This window comes from Chiloscyllium punctatum, chromosome 40 (assembly GCF_047496795.1).
Source record: "Chiloscyllium punctatum isolate Juve2018m chromosome 40, sChiPun1.3, whole genome shotgun sequence".
In the NCBI taxonomy this organism is placed as follows: Eukaryota; Metazoa; Chordata; class Chondrichthyes; order Orectolobiformes; family Hemiscylliidae; genus Chiloscyllium; species Chiloscyllium punctatum.
In genome coordinates this window covers 11,879,316-11,899,429 of record NC_092778.1, presented here as the reverse complement: position 1 = coordinate 11,899,429, position 20,114 = coordinate 11,879,316, and the positions used below count along the sequence as shown (strand labels likewise).

Below are 20,114 nucleotides of genomic sequence, written 5' to 3'. Positions count from 1 at the left end.
CTGAGACTTTCCCCCCTTTCTATAACTGCCATCCATCACATACTGTTGCTGTTGCAAATTCCTCATCACTTCTATTTGTCTTTCCAACCGATCCACTCGATCTGATAAGATTTGCATCCAACAGCATTTATGGCAGATATAATCCGCAGTTACCCTTAAACTCTCTTTAAACTCCCACATCTGACAAGAAGTACATATCACTGCAAAGGCCATTTTTGCTCCTTCGCAATCTACAGGCCCAGAAAATAACACCGTCTTATTCCTCTACAAACACTTACGTTAGTGTTCACTGAGGAGACAGACATATGAATGTTGAGATTAGAGACAGATGTTTGTTTACTCTGGATCACATTGATATAAGGAGGGAGGATGTGTTCGGTGGGCTAAATGATATTTAGGTGGACAAATCCCCAGGACTGGATTGGATCAACCCCAGGTTGCTGGGGGAGGCGAGAGAGGAAATAGCTGGGGCTTTGACAGATATCTTTGTAGCATCCTTAAACACAGGTGAAGTGCCGGAAGACTGGAGAGTTGCGAATGTTGTCCCCCTGTTCGGCAGGGCGGCACGGTGGCTCAGTGGTTAGCATTGCTGCCTCACAGTGCCAGGGACCCGGGTTCAATTCCCGCCTCGGGCAACTGTCTGTATGGCGTTTGCACATTCTCCCCGTCTCTGCGTGGGTTTCCTCTGGGTGCTCCGGTTTCCTCCCACAGTCCAAAGATGGGCAGTTTAGGTGAATTGACCACGCTAAATTGCCCATAGTGTTAGGTGCATTAGTCAGGGGTAAATGTAGGGGAATGGATCTGGGTGGGTTGCTCTTCAGAGGGTCGGTGTGGACTTGTTGGGCTTGTTTCCACACTGTAGGGAATCTAATCTGTTCAAGAAGGGTAGTAGGGATATTCCAGGCAACTACAGACCAGTGAGCCTGATGTCAGTGGTGGGAAAGTTGCTGGAGAAGGTACTAAGAGATAGGATCTATTTAGATTTGGAAGAGAATGGGCTTATCAGTGATAGGCAACATGGTTTTGTGTGGGGGAGATTGTGCCTTACCAACTTAATGGAATTCTTTGAGGAAGTGACCAAGTTGACAGATGAAGGAAGGGCTGTAGACGTCATATACGTGGACTTTAGTAAGGAGTTTGATAAGGTTCCCCATGGTAAAATAATGGAGAAAGTGAAGTCACATGGTGTGCAGGGTGTTCTTGCTAGGTGGATACAGAACTGGTTGAGCAACAGGAGACACAGTAGTAGTTGAAGGGAAGTTCTCGAAATTGAGAAAGGTGACCAGTGGTGTTTTACACAGATCAGTGCTAGGGCCACTGTTGTTTGTGATATATATATATAAATGATCTGGAAGAGGGCATTGGTGGTCTGATCAGTAAGTTTGCAGATGACACGATAATTGGTGGAGTAGCAGAAAGCATAGGGGACTGTCAAAGAATACAGGAGAATATAGATAGACTGGAGAGTTGGGTGGAGAAGTGGCAGATGAAGTTCAATCCGAGCAAATGTGAGATGATGCATTTTGGAAGGTCTAATTCGAGAGCGAACTATATTGTAAACGGAAGAGCCTTGGGAAAAGTTGATGAGCAGAGAGATCTGGGAGTTCAGATCCATTGTACCCTGAAGTGGCTGCACAGATGGATACAGTGGTCAAGAAGGCATCGGACGGGGTATTGAGTGTAAGAGCTGGCAGGTTATGTTAAAATTGTACAACACTTTGGTTCGGCCGCATTTAGAATACTGCGTATAGTTCTGTTTGCCACATTACCAAAAGGATGTGGATGCTTTGGAGAGGGTGCAAGAAGGTTTATGAGGATGATAAACCTCTGGTATAGAAGGTGCTAGCTATGAAGAGAGGTTGAGTAGGTTAGGGTTGTTTTCATTATAAAAAAGGAGATTGGGATGGACCTGATTGAGGTTTACAAAATCATGTAGGGTATAGACAGGGTGAAAAGAAGTAAGCTTTTTCCCAGAGTGAGGGATTCAATAACAAGAGGTCACATGTTCAAGGTGAGAGGACAAAACTTTAAGGGGGATACACACAGAAAGTACTTCACACAGAGGGTGGTAGGTGCCTGGAATGTGTTGCTAGCAGAGGTAGTAGAGGCGGGCACGGTAGATTCAGTTAAGATACGTCTGGACAGATGCATGAGTAGGTGGGAAGCAGAAGGATACAGGTCTTTAGGAATTGGGAAATAGGTTTAGACATTGGATTTGGATCAGCACAGGCGTGGAGGGCTGAAGGGCCTGTTCCTGGGCTGTAAATTTTCTTTCTTCTTTGTTCAGGAACAGAAACAATGATGAAGGGAATAAGCAGCTTTTTACTGACAATACCTTTGTCTGTCAACTTGCTGTCAGCGTTCTGCTTCTTGGTCACCTGCGAATCAACCATCAGCTGCAGAAAATCGACTCGATCCTGAGAATGAAACAATGCAAGGGCTCTGCACAGGAACAGGTTTCTTAGGAGCAACTTCCTAGTCTCTGAGATCCCACCCAAATGTAAGACCATAAAACACAGGAGCAGAACTGGGCCACTTGGCTCAGCTGTGTCATTCAAGGAGATCATGGCTGATCTGATAATCTTCAATGTCTCTTTCCTGCCTTCTTCCCCTTAACTCTAGATTACCTAACTTAGGGAAAATTTCCCTCAGCCTTAAATGTTCTTAATGACCCAGCCTAAACAGCCCTCTGTGGATAAATAATCCACAGATACACTACCCTGAAAATAAAAAAAAATTCCTGCACTTCTCTGGCAGATAAATCCTTACTTGAAAGAAGACACCCTCTGGTCCCAGACTTTCCACAAGGGGGAAACAACCTCTCAGCATCTACCCTGTCAACCTCCCTAATGATCTTGCATATTTCAATTAGGTCATCTCTCATTCTTCTAAACTCTACTGAGTCCAGGTCAACCCATCCAACCTCTCCTCATAAAGCCAAAAGTGGCTTAACCAATGTCCTGTAGAGCCTCAATGTGACCTCCCAACTCCTATACTCAATGCTCTGACGAATAAAGGCAAGCATACCAAACCCCTTCTTCATGATCCTACCAACTGCAACTCTACATTCAAGGAGCTATGAACCTGCATTCCAAGGTCTCTTTGTTCAGCTACACTCCCCAAGACTTACCATTAACTGCATAAATCCTGCCCTGATTTGCCTTTCCAAAATGCAGCACTTCACATTTATCTAAATTAAACTCCATCTGCTACTCCTTGGCCCATTTGATAAAGGTCCTGTTGTACTCTGACATAACCTTCTTCACTGTTCACTACACCTCCAATTTTGGTGTCATCTGCAAACTTACTAACCATACCTCCTGTATTCATGTCAAAATCATTTGGAGAAATGACAAAAAGCAGTGGACCCAGCACTGATCCTTGAGGTATACCACTGGTCACAGGCCTCCAGTCTGAAAAGCAACCATCCACCACCACTCTCTGCTGTCTACCTTTGAGCCAGTTCTGTATCTAAATGGTTAGTTCTCACTGTATTCTGTGTAATCTAACCTTGCTAACAAGTCTTCCATGGGGAACCTTGTCGAATGCCTTACTGAAGTCCGTACAGAACACATCAAATGCTCTGCCCTCATCAATCCTCTTTTTTACTTCATTAATTCAATCATTTTAGTGAGATACAAAATCCCACATACAATGCCATGCTGACTATCCCTAATCAGTCCTTGCCTTTCCAAATCATGTGCATCCTGTCCCTCAGGATTCCCTCCAACAACTTGCCCACCACTGAGGTCAGGCTCACTGCTCTATAGTTCCCTGGTTTGTCCTTACCACCTCTCTGAAATAGTAGCACCATGTGAGCCAACCTCCAGTCTTCTGGCACCTCACCTGTGGCTATCATTGATATAAGTATCTCAGCAGGAGGCCCAGCAATCACTTCCCTAGCTTCCCACAGAGTTCTAGGATACACCTGATCAGCCCAGAGATCTATGCACCCTTATGTGTTTTAAGACATCCAGCACCACCTTCTCTCTGTAATATGGACATTTTTCATTGTCAGTATTTATTTCACCACATTTTAGCTCATCCATATCTTTCTCCACTGTAAACACTGAAGCAAAAATACTTGTTTCGTATCTCCTCCATCTCCTGCAGTTCCAGATTAGGTGACCTTGCTGATCTTTGAGGGGCCCTATTCTCTACCTAGTTACCCTTTTGTCCTTAATGTATTTGTAAAATCCCTTTGGATTCTCCTTAACCATATTTGTCAAAACTATGTCATGTCCCTTTTTTACCCTCCTAATTTCACACTTAAGTATAGTCCTACTCCCTTTATATTCTTCTAAGGATTCACTTGATTCTCTGCTGTCCACACCTGACAGATGTTCCCTTCTTTTTCTTGACCAAAACTTAATTTCTCCAGTCACCCAGCATTCCCTCCACCTCTCAGCCTTGCCATTCACCCCAACAGGAACATAATGTCTCTGGACTCTCATTATCTCATTTTTGAACACTTCCCACTTTCTCGCCGTCTCTACCTGCAAACATCCCAACCCCAATCAACTTTTGAAAGCTCTTGCCTATCACCATCAAAATTTGCCTTCCTCCAATTTAGAACTTTAACTTTTAGATCTGGTCTATCCTTTTCCATCACTGTTCCAAAACTAATAGAATTATGGAGACGGTCCCCTCACTGACACCTCAGACACTTACCCTTCCTTATTTCTCAAGAGTAGATCGGGTTTTGCACCTTCTCTTGTAGGTACATCCACATACTGAATCAGTATGTGCACACTTAATAAATTCCTCTCCCTCCAAGTCCTTAACACTTTTGCAGTCCCAGTTGAAAGTTAAAATCCCTTACCATAACCACTCTATTATTCTCACAGATGACCGAGATCTCCACAAAAATGTGTTTCAAAACTTCCCACTGACTATTGAGGAGCCGGCGGTGGGGGGTGGGTAGGTAACATCTCTAGTACAATTCCAGTAAGGTGATCATCCCTTTCTTATTTCTCAGTTCCACCCAAAAAACTTCCCTGAATTTATTCCAATATCCCCCCTAAATAATATTATCCTTAATCAAAAATGCCATCCCCCTACTCTCTTGCCCCCTTTCTATCCTTCCTTAGCATCTATACCCTGGAACATTGTGCTGCCTGTCCTGTCCATCCCCAAGCCATGTCTCTGTAATTGCTATGATATCCCATGTTCCTAACCATGCCCCGAGTTCATCTGCCTTACCTGTTAGGTCTCTTGCATTGAAATAAATGCAGTTTAATTCATCAGTCCTACCTCATTCTCTACTATGCTCCTGCCTGCCCTGACTGTTTGACTTATTCCTTTTCCCAACTGTATCAGTCTCAGATGCTCTCTTTCCTCACTATCTCCCTGGGTTGTGTTTCCACGCTCCTCCTCCCCCCACCATCCCCTTACTAGTTTAAATCCTCCTGCCACTATATGAATCCCCTTCCAATTCAGGCGCAATCCATCCTTCTTATATAGGTCACTTCTATCCTAGAAGAGATTTCACTGATCCAAAAATGTGAATCTTTCTCCCCTGCACCAAATCCTCAGCCATACATTCATCTGCTCTACCTTTTATTCCTATTCTCACTAGCTTGTGGCACTGGGAATAATCCAGATATTACTATCCTTGAGGGCCTCCTTTTTAAATTCCTGCTGAACTTCCTATTTCTCTTGGAATCCCGTACTTATCTCTTTCTATGTTGTTAGTTCCAATGTGTACAACAACCTCATGCTCGTCCCCCTCCCCTTTGAGAATATTCTGCATCCGCTCCGAGATCTCCTTGATCTGGGTACCAGGGAGGCAACACACCATTCTGATGTCTCACTGCCAGCCACAGAAACATCTGTCTTGTGTTTCTGACTAGAGAGTTCCTATCACAATCAATTGCATGGAACCAGGCGTACCTCGCATTACACTAGAGCCAGTCTCAGTATCAGATACCTGGCTGTCAGTGTTCATTCCCCTGAGAGTCTATCACCTCCTACATTTTCCAAAACAACATACTTGTTTGAGATGGGGAATGCCACAGGTGACTCGTGCACTCCCTGCCTCCCTCTCTTACCTTTCCTGGAGGTCACCCATCCGTCTTTGCACCTTAACAACCTACAGACCCTGAAAATAGCACAGTCTTACTGCTCTTAAAAAAAAACTGCTCCAGGCTAACTTAGTACCTATGTTTTATATTTTTAAAATTTAATCAGGAAACAGATCTCAATAAAAATGTACAATCAAAAAGAATCCATTCTACTGACCAGTGTGGATTTACAAAGAAAAAACTGGTCACTTAGCTGCTCCACTGCTGCGAACTCTCCCACAGGTTTCTCCAGAGTCAGCTGTGAATTTCGCTGCTTGTTTATTTTTCTTAAACAAACTCTGATGTTCAGAGGTACTTGAGAATCTAACAGCAGAGGCAGTAGCTATGCAAGTTCAGTACTGGGTCAGACAGCAGTGCAGGTTTCTTTCACCATTGATTCACTTCCCAACACGTGGTCACTGCCTTTGTCTCCTTTACTTTTTTTTTAAAAATGCCGTTGTTTTGACCTTTTCTCCCCAAAGTTCCAAAACAATGCAAGAGCTTATAAAACAGTAATTACTGCTCCTGGAATTCAAGGAATTCAGCTCCAACACTGAAAATACCTCAAAAAAGGAGTAGCTCATACAGCCACAATTTTTTCCTGACCTACATCTTGGATTACCCAGAATCCTTGGGTGAGACTGCACAGGTGTCTGCAATCAGACTGAACACCAACTCCACAATGGCCTGCTAAGCATCAGTCTCCGCTAGTTACTGCTACATCCCTTTCAGAGAGGGTCAGCATTGAGGGTGGTGAAACACGTGCAGGAACTGGAACCATTTCAATGATTACTTTAACACTCACAGTGTGCACTCCTTTTTGTCGCTTTGCCTTCAAATCTGTTATGACTTTCATGAAAAAGTCACTTGCATCTTTCGGGAAGAAGCTGACACCCATTTTTTCCAGGATCGGAATAATGGAAGGAAAGATAACTGGAATTTAAGAGGCTAAGTCATACAGATGGTCAATAACACCACTTGCACAGGTTTAGAAAGGAGGATACTGTACCAGAGAGAGGCAGGAAAGAGAGGGTGAGTGCAGAGAGAGAGAGAGAGAGAGAGAGAGAGAGTATTGAAAGGGAAATGGGGCAGGAGGTGAAGAAGAGAAAGTGAGGGAGAGGAAAAGAGTGAAAGCATGGAGAGCAGATGGGGAACAGAGGGAGGGGTAGGGGGCGGGGGAGAGACAGCAAAAAGGAAAAAAAGTTGTGTCAAGTAAACTTTCATATCCTTACACAATACTTGACAGCAAAATCAAATATCTGAAATGCAAAATAGGAAATTTAGCAATCAACTTTTACACAGAATTAAATAATAATGAACAGAAATGATTTCAGGTGATGATGTTTGAGGAATAAATTATTGGCAAGAAACTGAAAACTGCCCCGGTTCAAAACTGATCTTTTACGTCCATCTGAGAGCAAAAATAATTTGCTATTTCTTCAACAATTGTACCTCTTGACAGTGCAGTGCTAATGAGCTCTGCACTGATTATTAATTGGATGGTGTGTTCAATGGAGTGGAGTTTGAACCCATCATCTTCTAAATCTGGAGTAAACATGACACCCACTGAATAACTCCACAAAGGCAGGTATCTCATCATCAAGTCACCCTTTATTTACACTTGATTGGAAAGTCCTTGATACTGATCCAGCTGCCTCAGAGCCAGCTCTCAGAGTGACAGGATGTCTGACACTCCTGTTATTATCAGTCAGCCAGTGCTCCCTGATTGGAATAGATTAACTGCCCCAATCAGGAACTCATACTGTATGATCTCGTTAAAATCACTGCACCCACTGATTGATTCTGAACTTCAACGGTCCCAAGACGTTCCCAGTAATTTGTTTGAAGAAACTGTGGAGAAAAAGTCTCCTGGCACTCAAATGTAGAATTATAAAGATGGGTGCACACAGAAAACTCAGTGGGTCAGGTTTAGTTTTGATAGTCTATTCAATAGTGTCTGCTGTTGGACCTATCCCTTCATCTTTTGCTCAATAGGATTTTCTTACAAAATATTGCTAAAACTTTGCAATGAGAGCAACATGACATGAGTGACACAGCAACCAACTGGAGAGGGAAAAAGATGTAATGACTTACCAGAAAAGATAATGCTGAGATCAAAGAGGCTGAATTTTATTAATTCTTTGACATTTTTTACAAATGGGTCATTGGGATTGCTGATCGAGTCGACATCCACACTGAATGCAGTGCTGGTAATCACATCCATACTGTATGCTCCAAAGAAACTGGCAAAAGAGAAATGCATTTGTTACAACTGGTGAGCAGCTGAAAAAAACACTTTTATTGTCATGTGAAATTGAGGCTATTCCATCAAATGTACAGTTCAGAAAGAAACCATTCAGCCTAGTTGGTCATCTGAGCACCACATAAACCATCTTCAACCCATTTTCACCTAATTCTATAAACATCTTTGATTCATTTCTCCCTCATATGTTCGATTTGCTTCCACTTCAATCTCTCTCTGCCAGCTGCTTCTACTGTTTGGGATAACAAATTCCACAATGTGAATACTAATTGACAAGCAAGTTTCCCACTGGAGTTATTGCTAACTATATTGTCCTTATCCTTGCTCTTCCCTGAAAATGAAAACATATCCATGTTTATCCCCATCAAATGCCTGCAGAATGTTAAAGGTTCCTGTTTACCCCCCATCTGCTTTTTTTGAAATTAAAGTGTTTCAGCTTTTTCCCTATATTAAAAAATGGCTTCCATCTGTAAATGGATCAAGAACCTGAGGACAGCTTTAAAGAAGCAAAGGTCAGGTGAGAAAAACATTATCACATGGTGAGTGGTTCGGGTCTCTAATGCACTGCCTGGAAGTGTGGTGGAGGCAGGCTCAGTTGAGGAATTCTAAAGGGCATGGATGATTATTTAAATACAAACAATATACAGGATTAATGGGAAAAAGACAAGAAACCGGCAACAAACTAAAATGCTTAAGTGAGCCAGTGTGGACACAATGGGCTGAATGGCCTTCTTCTGTGATTCTGGGAATGGAAAATCTTACTTCTGATTATTTAAATACAAACAATGTACAGGATTAATGGGAAAAAGACAAGAAACCGGCAACAAACTAAAATGCTGAAGTGAGCCAGTGTGGACACAATGGGCTGAATGGCCTTCTTCTGTGATTCTGGGAATGGAAAATCTTACTTCTGATATCATTTCTCTAAGCTGTTAGCTAGTAGCTCTATGACTAAAGATTTGTTCACATCTCAATATTGTAAATAGCAGTCTGCCTTCTCTTGTTCCTATGTAAGCTGGATGTATAACAACTTCACACTGCTTCCTCATTTGTATGATTCCAGCTTGCAGCTCACTATGTCCCATGCATTGTTTGGCTGCATCATTTGCAGGGCGTCTGCAGTCTCCCCAGTGAAAGTCAGCAACCTTCCACCAGCTATAATACAGGCATTGGGGTGACATCATGGAGTAACTCTAATGCAGAAGAATAGAGGACTTAGGAGGAGTAGATCATTCAGCCCACTCCATCATTCAGTAAGATCACGGCTGATCTGCTTGCCATCACAACTTCATTCTGCTATCTGCCTTTGATCATCTTGTCCAGCAAAAATCTAATTCAGCCTTGAATAAATTCAACGTTCGGTCTGCACCGATATATTTGGGAAGGGAGTTTCACAGAACTACAACCCTCTTTGGGGAAAATATTCTTCTCCTTCTTGGCTTAAAAGTGAAACCTCTTATTCTTAGGCTGTCTCCCCTAGTTTTGGTTTTAATCCATCTTCTGTCTCCCAGACAAGTGCTGGCTGCTACTCCTGATAGGATTAAAGGTGTCTGTCCTGCTTGTATAATTGAGAGGTGTTAGTCCTTTTGTCTTTTAAATTAATAAATGTTAATAAACAATACTAGGCCTACATGTACCTGTACTTCATAAAAGAGTAAAGGATATTAAACTGATTACCGCAGCTGGGTTGGGAGGTTTGTTTACTATTTGCCGGTGTGAGTATCATTCATTCACACAATTTCATGGAAGTGCTGTTTTATCAGTTAAGGGGATAGTAGCCCAGTTAAAAGGTACTCAACAAGTACAGGCCAATTGGAGAAACTGTTTGGTGTTTCAGGTCTGAGACACAGTTGGAAAGGGCTGATTGATATTATAATGTTTCATGGAGACTTGATGGGGATGGTATTGTTTTATGATATTGACACCTATTCAGAAGTCGTTTTTGATGTAGAAATAGGCCTGATAATGGTTTGAGGTGTTTGGGGAGAAGGGGATGTTTTAATTTTAGTCCATATTGTAATTGTAAAATATACTACAAATTACGGTTTTGAATGAATGAAACCATGTAATAATAAATAACAGGTTAGTAAAGGGTTATGAATGAATGAACAGGAACCTGGTATTAATGAATATAGCGAGCTGGTGAGTGAGTTAATAAAGATAACCTACAACACAAGAACTCACAACCCCAATGTGAGTTCATTTATATAATCCTCCATACCATGATGAATTTTGTGTCTTATTCACATCCCATTGCCTGATCATGACAGCAGCAATAGAAGCAGTAATCCCACTGATAACAATTATTTGAAAAAAGCTTTCCAATACAATAAATTTTGTCCACATTGCAAACAAGTAAAGGCACCCACAAGATAAACTTGACTGAGTTTTGAAGAGGTGACAAAGAGGTGAAGGCAGAGCAATAGATGTTTTCTATATGGATGTCAGCAAAATGTTTGAGAAGGTTCCACATGGTAAACTGGTTAAAAAGGTTAGGTTACATGTGATCCAGGGGGGGGGCTAGACAATTGAATACAAAATTGGTTTGAAGGTAGGAGACAGCGGGTCGTGGTACAGGGTTGCTTTTCGGACCGGAAGCCTGTGAACAGCAGGGTGACACAAGGATCGGTACTTGGCCCTTTCTTTTCGTCATTATATAAATGATTTGGATCTGAATATAGGAGGCATAGTTAGTTGCAGATGACACTAAAATAGATGACATAGTGAACAGTGAAGAAGATTATCTCAGAGTAAAATGGGACCTTGGTCAGATGAACCAATAGGCAGATGGAAGTGGTAGAGGTGGATACAATTTCAACATTTAAAAAGCATCTGGATGGGTATCTGAATAGGAAGGGTTCAGTGGGATATTGGCCAAATGTTGGCAAATGGGTTGAGGTCAGATTGGGATAAATGTGAGGTGTTGCATTTTGGTGAGGCAAACCAGGGCAGGCCTTATAGGGAGTAGGTTTGCTCGCTGAGCTGTAGATTTGATATCCAGACATTTCACTACCTGGCTAGGTAACATCATCAGTGGCAGCCTCCAAGTGAAGCGAAGCTGTTGTCTCCAGCTTTCTATTTATATCTTTCTCCTGGATGGGGTTCCTGGGGTTTGTGGTGATGTCATTTCCTGTTCATTTTCCGAGGGGTTGATAGATGGCATCTAGATCTATGTGTTTGTTTATGGCATTGTGGTTGGAGTGCCACGCCTCTACGAATTCTCTAGGACAGGCCTCTAGGAATTTCTAGAGCCAGGCCTCTAGAACAGGCTAAGCAAAGGCATGCCAGAGAATTCCTAGGAACCCCATCCAGGAGAAAGATATAAATAGAAAGCAGGAGACAACAGCTTCGCTTCACTTGGAGGTCGCCACTGATGATGTTACCTAGCCAGGTAATGAAACATCTGGATATCAAACCTAAGCTCAGCAAGCAAACTTACACCCTAAATCTCACACCCTAAAGCTACAAACCTTCACAAACCTTGCAGGACTTATACAGTTAATAATATGGTCCTGGGGGGGGTGTTGCCTAAGGGGTGCAGATGCATAGTTTCTTGAAAGTGGAGTTACAGGGTGGTGAAGAAGGCGTTCTGTATGCTTGCCTTCATTGGTCAGAACATTGAGAATGGGAGTTGCCACTTCATGTTGCAGCTGTACAGAACATTGGTTCGGCCACTTTTAGAGTTGTGTATACAATTCTCGCCTCCCTCCTACAGGAAGGATGTTGTTAAACATGGAAGGGTGGAGAAAAGATTTACAAGGATGTTGGTGGGAATGGAGGGTTTGAGCGAAAAGAAGAGGCTGAACAGACTGGGGCATTTTTCCCTGGAGTGTTGGAATCTGAGGTGTGACCTTATAGAGGTTTCTAAAATCATGAGGACCATGGATAGGGTGAACAGCCAAGGTCTTTTGCCTAGGATGGGGAAGTCCACAACTACAGGGCACAGGTTTAAGGTGAGGGGGGCACGATTTAAAAGGGACCTGAGGGGCAACTTATTCAAGCAGAGGATGGTGCCTGTATGGATCCAGCAACCAGAGGAAGTGGTGGAAGCTTGTACAATTACAACAGTTAAAATGCAACCGAATGGGTATATAAATAGGAAGAGTTTAGAGGGACATGGGCTAAATGCTGGCAAATTGGAGCAGGTCAGATTGGGATGTCTTGTTGGCATGATCGAGTTGGACCAAAGAATCTGTTTCTGGACTGTTTGACTTGATAAAATGCATTAGTTGATTAGTTGATCTCAGTTTGTGTAAATTGGAATGTTTTGGGAAGGGTTTTGCTGCTGGCTTTTATTGTAAATTCCTGTCCCAAAATGATGCTGGGATGGGGTATCTCAGATGGATGCCAAAGTTGGGCATAAAGGAGCACTGGTGGTAAAGGCAAGTATACATTTTCAGCCTTTCTAGAGATGAAGTGACTCATATTCTAATTCCCATCTACTCCTCTTAAATTCTTCCTTTTCTTACTCCTCCTGCTCTCGAGTTAACCTCTGGATTCCTGGTCTCATTGGCTGTGTCCTCACAATGGTGATACAGTGGAGGTCATAGCTGATCAACTCAAACTTGCTCCTGTATTGACTGAGGTTTTCTTTGAACAGCCCAGACAGTGAGAGTGTTGGTTTCAGCAGTCATGTTTGCAGCTCCACTATGCTCCTGGTGGTTGCATGACTTTTGTTACATGCCCAACTGTACTTGTGTGGTCAGGTCACAGAGCAGAGTAGGAATCATATGCTTCTTTGTCCCCGAAGCCATCCTCTGGTTGTTGTTGGAGGCCCATAGATAATGGGAATGCTGGGTTGTTTCATCATGGCTGCTGCCAGGATCAGAGGACCCACTGACATAATGTACTATGAATGACACATGAACTTAAACTGACGGAATGGTACATCTTGTGGTTCCTATACGGGTACAGCTGAGAACAGAAGTGAGTCAAACAGTCAGGGCAGACAGGGACAAGGTAGGACTAATAAATTAAACTGCATTTATTTCAATGCAAGGGGCCTAACAGGGAAGGCAGATGAACTCAGGGCATGGTTAGGAACATGGGACTGGGATACCATAGCAATTACGGAAACATGGCACAGGGATGGGCAGGACTGGCAGCTTAATATTCCAGGATACAAATGCTACAGGTAGGATAGAATGGGAGGCAAGAGAGGAGGGGGAGTGGCATTTTTGATAAGGGATAGCATTACAGCTGTGCTGAGGGAGGATATTCCCAGAAATACATCCAAGGAAGTTATTTGGGTGGAACTGAGAAAAAAGAAAGGGATGATCACCTTATTGGGATTGTATTATAGATCCCCCCAATAGTCAGAGGGAATGGAGAAACAAACTTGTAAGGAGATCTCAGTTATCTGTAAGAATAATAGGGTGGTTATGGTAGGGGATTTTAACTTTCCAAACATCGACAAGGATTGCCATAGTGTTAAAGGTTTAGATGGAGAGGAATTTCTTAAGTGTGTACAAGACAATTTTCTGATTCAGTATGTGGATGTACCTACTAGAGAAGGTGCAAAACTTGACCTACTCTTGGGAAATAAGGCAGGGCAGGTGACTGAGGTGTCAGTGGGGGAGCACTTTGGGGCCAGTGACCATAACTCTATTCGTTTTAAAATAGTGATGGAAAAGGATAGACCAGATCTAAAAGTTGAAGTTCTAAATTGGAGAAAGGCCGATTTTGATGGTATTAGGCAAGAACGTTCGAAAGCTGATTGGAGGCAGATGTTCACAGGTAAAGGGACGGCTGGAAAATGGGAAGCCTTCAGAAATGAGATAACATAGATCCAGAGAAAATATATCCCTGTCAGGGTGAAAGGGAAGGCTGTTAGATATAGGGAATGCTGGACGACTAAGAAATTGACGGTTTGGTTAAGAAAGAGAAGGAAGCATATGTCAGGTATAGACAGGATAGATCGAGTGAATCCTTAGAAGAGTATGAAGAATGTAGGAGTATACTTAAGAGGGAAATCAGGAAGGCAAAAAGGGGACATGAGATAGCTTTGGCAAATAGAATTAAGGAGAATCCAAAGGGTTTTTACAAATATATTAAGGACAAAAGGGTAACTAGGGAGAGAATAGGGCCCCTCAAAGATCAGCAAGGTGGCCTTTGTGTGGAGCCGCAGAAAATGGGGGAGATACTAAATGAATATTTTGCACCAATATTTACTGTGGAAAAGGTTATGGAAGATATAGACTGTAGGGAAATAGATGGTGACATCTTGCAAAATGTCCAGATTACAGAGGAGGATGTGCTGGATGTCTTGAAATGGTTAAAAGTGGATAAATCCCCAGGATTTGATTAGGTGTACCTGAGAACTCTGTGGGAAGCTAGAGAAGTGATTGCTGGGCCTCTTGCTGAAATATTTGTATCATCGATAGTCACAGGTGAAGTGCCGGAAGACTGGATTGGCAAACGTGATGCCACTGTTGAAGGGTGGTAAAGACAAGCCAGGGAACTATTAACCGGTGAGCTCGGTGGTGGGCAAGTTGTTGGAGGGAATCCTGAGGGACAGGATGCACGTGTATTTGGAAAGGCAAGGACTGATTCGGGATAGTCAACATGGCTTTATGTGTGGGAAATCATGTCTCACAAACTTGATTAGGTTTTTTGAAGAAGTAACAAAGAAGATTGATGATGGCAGAGCAGTAGATGTGATCTATATGGACTTCAGTAAGGTGTTCGACAAGGCTCCCCATGGGAGACTGATTAGCAAGGTTAGATCACATGGAATACAGGGAGAACTAGCCATTTGGATACAGAACTGGCTCAAAGGTAGAAGACAGAGGGTGGTGGTGGAGGGTGGATTTTCAGACTGGAGGCCTGTGACCAGTGGAGTGCCACAAGGATCAGTGCTGGGCCCTTTACTTTTTGTCATTTACATAAATGATTTGGATGTGACCAAAAGAGGTACAGTTAGTAAGTTTGCAGATGACACCAAAATTGGAGGTGTAGCGGACAGCAAAGAGGGTTACCTCAGATTACAACAGGATCTGGAGCAGATGGGCCAATGGGCTGAGAAGTGGCAGATGGAGTTTAATTCAGATAAATGCGAGGTGCTGCATTTTGGGAAAGCAAATCCTAGCTGGACTTATATACTTAATGGTAATGTCCTAGGGAGTGTTGCTGAACAAAGAGACCTTGGAGTGTAGGTTTATAGTTCCTTGAAAGTGGAGTCGCAGGTAGATAGGATAGTGAAGAAGGCGTTTGGTATTGGGCAGAGTATTGAGTACAGGAGTTGGGAGGTCATGTTGCGGCTGTACAGAACGTTGGTTAGGCCACTGTTGCAATTCTGGTCTCCTTCCTATCGGAAAGATGTTGTGAAACTTGAAAGGGTTCAGAAAAGATTTACAAGGATTTTCAAAGTTTGTGAGAAGATTTGTAGCTCGGGTGCTCGTTATTGTGGTTTTGTTCGCCGAGCTGGGAATTTGTCTTGCAAACGTTTCGTCCCCTGTCTAGGTGACATCCTCAGTGCTTGGGAGCCTCCTGTGAAGCGCTTCTGTGCTGTTTCCTCTGGCATTTATAGTGGCCTGTCTCTGCCGCTTCCGGTTGTCAGTTCGAGCTGTCCAGTGTACAACAAACACATCGACCTGGACCCAATATACCGGCCACTACAGCGGACAGCTCGAACTGACAACCGGAAGCGGCAGAGACAGGCCACTATAAATGCCAGAGGAAACAGCACAGAAGTGCTTCACAGGAGGCTCCCAAGCACTGAGGATGTCACCTAGATAGGGGATGAAACATTTGCAAGACAAATTCCCAGCTCAGTGAACAGAACCACAACATTTACAAGGATGTTGCCAGGATTGGAAGATCTGGGAGAGGCTGAACAGGCTGGGGCTGTTTTCCCTGGAGCGTCGGAGGCTGAGGCTTGACCTTAAAGAGTTTACAAAATTATGAGGGGCATGGATAGGATAAATAGACAAAGTCATTTCCCAGGCGTCAGGGAGTCCAGAACTAGAGGGCATAGGTTTAGGGTGAGAGGGGAAAGGTATAAAAGAGACCTAAGGGGCAACTTTTTCACGCAGAGGGTGGTACGCGTATGGAATGAGCTGCCAGAGGTTGTGGTGGAGGCTGATACAATTGCAACATTTAAGAGGCATTTGGATGGGTATATGAATAGGAAGGGTTTGGAGGGATATGGGCCGGGTGCTGGCAGGTGGGACTAGATTGGGTTGGGATTCTGGTCGGCATGGACAGGTTGGACCGAAGGGTCTGTTTCCATGCTGTACATCTCTATGACTCTATAACCCTCACAATTCTCAGGTAAGACGATCACAGCTTCATAGCCAATTGCGGCCGATAGCTTTCTGAACCATTAAGAATCGAGCTGACATGGCAAATCCAGGTGCCTATCCATTCTGTTTCTTCCTTGAAGTGAACACAATGCAATCCCCTTGCTTAAGATAGAGGGCCTCTGTCACCTTCCAGATGAATCTATGGTCAGTGTAATGGGAGATGTTGGACATGCCTTCAGATGGAAATGGCCAGGATCTAGCCACACTGATGCTTAATGACATTGGCAGTGCCATCATCATCCATCTTGAAAGAGGCTTAGTTTTGGAAAAAAAAACTATTCATGTGATGTTGGTATTACTGACTGATCTGGCATTTATGGTCCACCCCTCGATCCCCCCTTAGAGAAGTTGGTGGTGAGCTTCCTCCTTGAACCCTGGGATGCCTGTGCAGTAGTTAAACCCACAACCCAGTTAGGGAGGGAGTTCCACTGACAGTGAAGGAACGGCAATATTTCCAAATCAGGACAATGGGTGGCACGGACAGGAATATTTTAGGTTGTGATGTACCCATGTATCTGCTATCCTTGTTCTTCTAAATGGTAAAAGTTCTGGGTTTGGAAACTGTTGTCTCAGGAATCTTGATGAGTTTCTGCAGTGCATCTTGTAAATTGTACACACTGCAGCTCCATGTGTCAGTGCTAATGTATGCATTTCTTGCACACTGAGCAGGATTGGGTAGCACACAGGTAGAGGCTACCAAGGTGCTCCACATCTTTTTGTGCATTCAGGCACTAAGGAGTCCAGTTTCACAGCTTCTCCACCTTTTGTACGTTGACATTATCTGGACTGAAATTAAAAACAGAGGGAAACAGCCATCCACTGTTCGGGGCTCTCTGCAAGGACTACAACAAAACTCAAAAAGGGAGAAGTCACCTCCTGCCTCTTGAAGGAGGAGAGATAATCCAACACCCTGTTCTCTGGCTTGTTCTTTTCACAGAATTGTCCCAGCTCAGAAGGAAGCAATTTGGCTTATCCTGTCTGTGCCAGTTCTTGATAGGATTTAAATTTTAAAAAATCAGCACCCTGAAGTGAAATTTTTAAATTTAATTTCTTCATGGAATGAAGCATCATTGGTGAGCCTAGCATTTATTGCTCATCATTGTGGGCGGCACGGTGGCTAGCACTACTGCCTCACAGCGCCAGAGACCCGGGTTCAGTTCCCGCCTCAGGCGACTGACTGTGTGGAGTTTGCACATTCTCCTCGTGTCTGCGTGAGTTTCCTCCGGATGCTCCGGTTTCCTCCCACAGTCCAAAGATGTGCAGGTCAGGTGAATTTGCCATGCTAAACCGCCCGTAGTGTTAGGTAAGGGGTAAATGTAGGGGTATGGGTGGGTTGCGCTTCGGCGGGTCGGTGTGGACTTGTTGAGCCGAAGGACCTGTTTCCACACTGTAATGTAATCTAATCTAATCCCCAATTGCCTAGAGGGCTTTTAAGAATCAACCAGATGTGTGTGTGTCTGGAGTCACATGTAGTCCAGACCACATAAGAATGGCAGATCTCTCTCCAAAGCACATTACTGAACCAGTGGGTTTTTACAATAATTGAGAGTTGCATTAGACCAGCTTTTTTATTTCAGATTTTATTGAATTCAAATCTCACTGCTTTCTGTGGTGGGATTCAAACACAGGTTTATCTGGGGTTCTGTATGACTTACCCACTGATATGACCACTTTGACTCCACCTTCCTCTTATTGACATTTTACAACTATGTCTACATCTGTGCATGGCATAGGATCTGACTGTAGTGGGGAAGAATAATTAATTGCAACCATCACAACAATTAATTTAGAAAAAGTTCAAAGAGATGGTGGGAATTCATCTACTTGAGCAGATAGGGAGAAACTTTGTGTTAGTGAAGAGTCAGGATACAGAGGACACTAGTTTAAAGTGAATGGGAAATTCTTTCTTCATGCAGTGAATGATTAGGATCTGGAATGCACTGCCAAAGAGGGTGGGGGAGGAAGATTTGATTGTGGTTTGAAAGAGGAAATTGGATGAATATCTGAGCAAGAATTGTGCAAGGCTAATGGGAAATGAGACTGAAGTGCTCTTGTACAGGATCAGCATGAACATGACAGGCTGGACGATTAACGAATATCACAGAAATTCCATTTGGAAACCAGTTAGAATCAGAAAGTCCTTGGGGTAGGAAGGGTTTGTGGTACAGGAACAGAGATGTGTAATCTTACAGGCAAAAGTGAGGGCAGCAGATGCTGGAGATCAGAATCTAGATTCGAGTGGTGCTGGAAAAGCACATCAGGTCAGGCAGCATCCAAAGAACATGAAAATCGACGTTTCGGGCCAAAGCCCAATCTGATAGACAAGTTACTCACTCTTTAATATCAGCAGATTCATTCAGCTTTGCTTTCTGTTTTGCATTCTTTACAAGATTTTCTGCATAGCGACTGATGATTGGACACATCTGGGAAGGAAAAAGAAATAGGGCAAACAAGGTGTGGATGTCAAAGTTGATTCATGCACAAGACACCCAGATCCCTCCTTACCACAGTTTCTCTCCAATTAAATAATATTTTTCTATTCTTCATACCAAAACGGGCAACGACATTTTCCAACATGACATTACGTCTGACAAAGGATGGATGGAGCCTGGGACCTTGTGGATATTGATAAAATGGATTTTAATGACTTTGCATTTTCACTTGTATTATAGGTCCTCAAAGAGTATCAGCAACTACAGCTAACATTTAAAAATATCCAATTATTAGTATTGTGCAATATTGCATATAATTTCCATGTAGCTCATCTTGCATGCCATGTACAAGTACAGGCAGAGACAAGCCATTCATTTATTGGGGAATGGGTTGGAGGTTCATTACCTCTTTCAGTCTCCCGCTGGTGAAAGTTGGTGAAAGCACACTTCGGATTCTCTTCCAATGGTCATCTTCGACCACCAGGATGGACTCAGTCAATGGGCCATTCAGACCAAAGTCCTATAAAAGAAATTAAGATGACATGTCAGGTTCAAGAGGTTTTCACATTAACCCTGCCAGACCACTTCCCAAACCATCCAAGAGTCACTGCTGGAGTTACTGGTCTTTTGGCCTATGGAAAAATTTCTGGCAACAGATGGGAATTATTCCACTGAAGTCTAAGGTTCAATTTGGGGTGGATTCTTGAGATGTAACTCACTGGGGATATCACCAGTTTCAAAATCAAAAATGGGCCTTACATTAATCGAAAATCTCTCTTGGATAAACTCTCTTACCATGCACAGAAGACAGGGCAAGCTGAGCCTGCATTTTCAGCCACGTCCCCTCGTGAGTATAACATTGGGCACTAACATGAATACAGAGGAACCTGGATTATCAGAACGAGATGAGCAGGCACTATTTTGTTTGGATAATCGATTATTTGGTTAATCGATTAAGTGCCTTTCCTCTGGGGCTCAGAGTTTTTTAAGTCTGTTCCCCATTCAGGAGATGAGGCAGCAGCACACTGCACACAAGCCCCCCCCCCCCCCCACC

At 43.3% G+C, this 20,114-nt stretch overlaps 1 protein-coding gene across 2 annotated transcripts in view; it reads right to left on the bottom strand.

Annotated features, from left to right (window-relative positions):
- LOC140464346 (cytochrome P450 3A21-like) overlaps positions 1 to 20,114 on the bottom strand; it is a 51,070-nt gene that overhangs the window by 15,869 nt on the left and 15,087 nt on the right. For both annotated transcript variants that reach the window (XM_072559299.1, XM_072559298.1), the window contains exons 5-9: positions 19,467 to 19,580; positions 18,963 to 19,051; positions 8,157 to 8,305; positions 6,868 to 6,995; positions 2,336 to 2,417 (exon numbers count right to left, since the gene is read on the bottom strand). In XM_072559299.1, coding sequence (XP_072415400.1) covers positions 2,336 to 2,417; positions 6,868 to 6,995; positions 8,157 to 8,305; positions 18,963 to 19,051; positions 19,467 to 19,580 — 562 coding nt within the window. The remainder of the gene's footprint in view (positions 1 to 2,335; positions 2,418 to 6,867; positions 6,996 to 8,156; positions 8,306 to 18,962; positions 19,052 to 19,466; positions 19,581 to 20,114) is intronic.